The sequence below is a fragment of the Glossina fuscipes genome, unplaced genomic scaffold, assembly GCF_014805625.2.
Source record: "Glossina fuscipes isolate IAEA_lab_2018 unplaced genomic scaffold, Yale_Gfus_2 65009, whole genome shotgun sequence".
Lineage (NCBI taxonomy): Eukaryota > Metazoa > Arthropoda > Insecta > Diptera > Glossinidae > Glossina > Glossina fuscipes.
The window spans coordinates 1,310-4,762 of NW_024004025.1; the positions used below are offsets into that span (position 1 = coordinate 1,310).

A 3,453-nucleotide genomic window follows, 5' to 3' on the forward strand; every position below is an offset into this window, starting at 1 on the left:
CAGACAGATGGACGGACGGATAGGCTTAGGTGGGTCTCTCTTAAGCCCTTTTACGTGCCACATATGTCCGCATGAACTTAATGTACGCTTTACCACAAGTTGTGTAGTGTATAATTATGTTTCAATAAGAATTCAAGTAAGCAGCTAAAAATCACAGATTGCTTGAAATATCAACAACTTGATTCTCTTTTGTTTACGTTGTTGGTTAGGTGAAGGCAAGCATAAAAGGTAAAAGTAGACCGTGCACGTGGGTTACTGCAATGATTCCTGCACATTATATGATCAACTATTTGCGAATGGCATGACAACATCAAATTTTGACTTTAAAGCTTATGACACACAATGCACATGCAAGCAATATGTTAGGCGCTTATGTGTAAATAATAAGCAGAAACGAAACGAGATGAAGAGCCGAAATACAGACAATACAAACAACTGTGCAAACAATCCAATATAAACAATGTAGGTTCATAGTTAAACACTAGCAGGGGCCGGTTTGTGGTTTTCGATAACAAATAAACTGGATGAAGTTACCTCGGTGGCTGTGGATCATGAAGTCGTCGTAACGAGTGGAGAAGTCGATGAAGTATGCATTTTTCTTACAGTCGAATAAAAAACCTTTCGATCGTAAAATTACTGCCTGGTAACATATTCAAATTACTATCGAGTTTACTCGATATCGGGAATCATAATCTAGCTCCAGCTTTGAAGAATCATAAATTTCGAAGCACATGTTTGCACTCCGTTTTCTGAAGTAATTTAAGTCTACCTGCTCCTCTCACCTTCGTCCATCCTGGATCAAAGCATTTTTGCGCCCACTTTCGATAGTAAGCTATTATTTTGTAATAATAGAATCTCACCGCGCTGATATGAACAGTTTGGATTGAATAGAGTAATTTTTTTGAAAGCTTTTATGTACAAGGATCTCATGGAATCCAATGGAAAGCAACTCTTTATATGGCTTTAAATGTTTTAATTTTTCGCATTTTATAATGAAAACTGTTTCATGGTGTTTGCTTGACAATGACAAGGTCTGATATTTACATTTTCTGATAATTAGTTGAATCCTCGCATCTTGTGTGTGCAATATTTCAATAATTGCTGCGTTAACAATCTTGGTGTCTGATATCTATCTTTTTGCCCTACTTATAATCAAAAGAATGCAATTAAATACGAAAAGTTCAATTTAATTTTTTTTTATATAAAACATATAGAAATATACAAGTTTAGTAATTTTATAAAATTTAAGAACTCTCCTACATATTCTTAAACGGATAAACTATGCAACGACCCTTATCACTTCAGGCTTGTACTTCCAATCTAAAGTTTTATGCAAAGAAAAAAGATAAACTTATGGATAATTTTTCATTTGATTACTTAATAATTTACCTATCGGCCAATTCCAAAAAGATGGTAAGTTCTTCGGTTTCATATCCGCAACAAAATTATTCCTCCAAAATATTTCCAATTCCTTTAAACCTCCAAATTCTGTTTGAAATTTATTTACTACTTTTTCACCGTGTTCGTACTCTGGCCAGTCTGAATATTGATTTGACGCCTCAACTATCCTCTGGTGATCAATGTAGCCTTCTTCAAAATGAGTTGACAAAATAGTTTTTAAATGGTTGCGTTTTCCTGTCGATATAGCATTGTCGTCAGTTAATAGTGTTTCTGCAGCCGTTTTTACTTCTGTGACCTGAAGATGTGATGGAATGTTTCATTTTAATTGAAACAAAAAGCTCCAGTCAAAATTCATGAATTTCAATTCTGGTCTTTATTAGGAGGATGCTTAAAATTTGGAGGAGCTCTTTTAAATAAAAGTGAACTTTTATTAAAAAAAATTGTATAAGGGATAATTTTCTCAAATGGCAATATCTCTCGGGTGGAAAGTAAACGTGTCTCGAAAAGACGCAAGGGTCTTCTCAGACTATTCGGAGAAGAAGTTCAGCATTGCGTTAAATCGAAAATTGCCCAAACAATGGGTCAATAGTTAAAGTGAGTATTAATGAGAAGAAGCTTAGGCAAGGAGTTGTTATACTGGAAGTGATTTATTTTATCCAAGTGGGGTCAGATGTTGCTATGACGAAAAATTACGTTGTCATGTCTTTCATCATTTAACACGGATTTTTAACTTTCCAGTGAATATGTTGTTATTGCAGCAGTTTCTAGTGTAGGTCCCTCTCATAATGGAGTAGTTAAGCACTCCATACATTTTTCTTTTTGAGCCTAAGACTGCCTATACAAAGATCAAAAGCACTAAGTCGTAATTTATCGAGATAGGTATTGAATAAAAAGTGAAGATGGTACTTAGGTTCATATAGAGATGTTAAGAGAATTACACAATAGTACATATTGGCAATTAAGACTCTTTTAAAAATTCCTTCCAATTATGCGCATATTTCTAATAAGAATATATATATATAGTCACCTGGTCAAAGCTGTAAGGAGCATCGCACTTTTGGCTCAATGCAGTACGTATTCTAATATCGGATATAATATCTGAAACGTTACATTTGGGGCATAAATGCAGGACGTCGCTTGAAGTAAAAAACTGGGTTATCACTGCAATTAGTAGCAAAAGTTAGAAGAGAATCGAAAAGTTCAAAACTTTTAACGTTACATGGAAAATGCATACGATATTCGCTCGGCACCACATCTTTAGAAACAAAAGCATCTTTTTGCCCGCAGACAACGCATTCATGTTGATTAGAGGTCAGCCAATAACCATTTTCTTCAGCAAACGGTTGGTTGTATAAACGTATGGTAAATGCTTCCGATTTTATTTTCTCCCCTAATCTTTCTTGTAAATACCATTTGCCTTTCGATTTACTCACGACACACAAAGGTCGGCCATTTGGCGCTGCAAGAAGATAATCTTTATGGGAAAGTAGTGCAACGTTGTAGTAGTGGGGTTCGCTAACCAATGGACAGAACTGTAAACGCGTTATTGGAATATCTTGTGACAGCGTTATTGGTGTGTCTTTGGAAAAACCACGGTCCAAGAGGTATTGAATTTCGGACATGATTGCCATAAAGTCCGCGTTTGTGAAGTTCCAATAATTCCTAAAAGCATTCCAAACAATTTCATTACGCAATAACTTTTTCATTAATTTCGTACGAATTACCTGGGCTTCAGTCGATTGGCCAAATGCTTAAAAATCTCTATACCCGCGAAAGCGTCATTAGCAGCGTATTCGACTTGATCAGGGTCCAACTTGTCAAATTCCCAATTTGACTTAGCTATATACCATCGCTTAACAAAATCAACGTTTAACAATGATCGCGACAATTTTTCCAAACTAAGTGGTTTACACCGAAGCATAACGGCCAAGTAACGTATGTCGAAGGTGCTAGCCACGTAAATGCCATTGTCTTCTTGCAATTTTTGAGCATCTCCTGCAGGATCTACCCCAACTTTTATTATTTCTTTGTCTACTAAGAGATTCTTTAGAC

General features: G+C 35.7%; 1 protein-coding gene across 1 annotated transcript; it reads right to left on the reverse strand.

Annotated features, from left to right (window-relative positions):
- Nucleotides 1-1,236: 1,236 nt before the first annotated feature.
- On the reverse strand, nucleotides 1,237-3,447 carry LOC119643847 (exonuclease 3'-5' domain-containing protein 2-like). Its single transcript, XM_038043350.1, has 5 exons — nucleotides 3,126-3,447; nucleotides 2,621-3,063; nucleotides 2,429-2,562; nucleotides 1,390-1,696; nucleotides 1,237-1,320 (listed from the first exon to the last, which is right to left on the reverse strand). The coding sequence occupies exons 1-5, from the start codon at nucleotides 3,320-3,322 to the stop codon at nucleotides 1,280-1,282; spliced, it is 1,122 nt and encodes a 373-aa protein (XP_037899278.1). The 5' UTR covers nucleotides 3,323-3,447; the 3' UTR covers nucleotides 1,237-1,279.
- Between the last annotated feature and the right edge of the window lie 6 nt (nucleotides 3,448-3,453).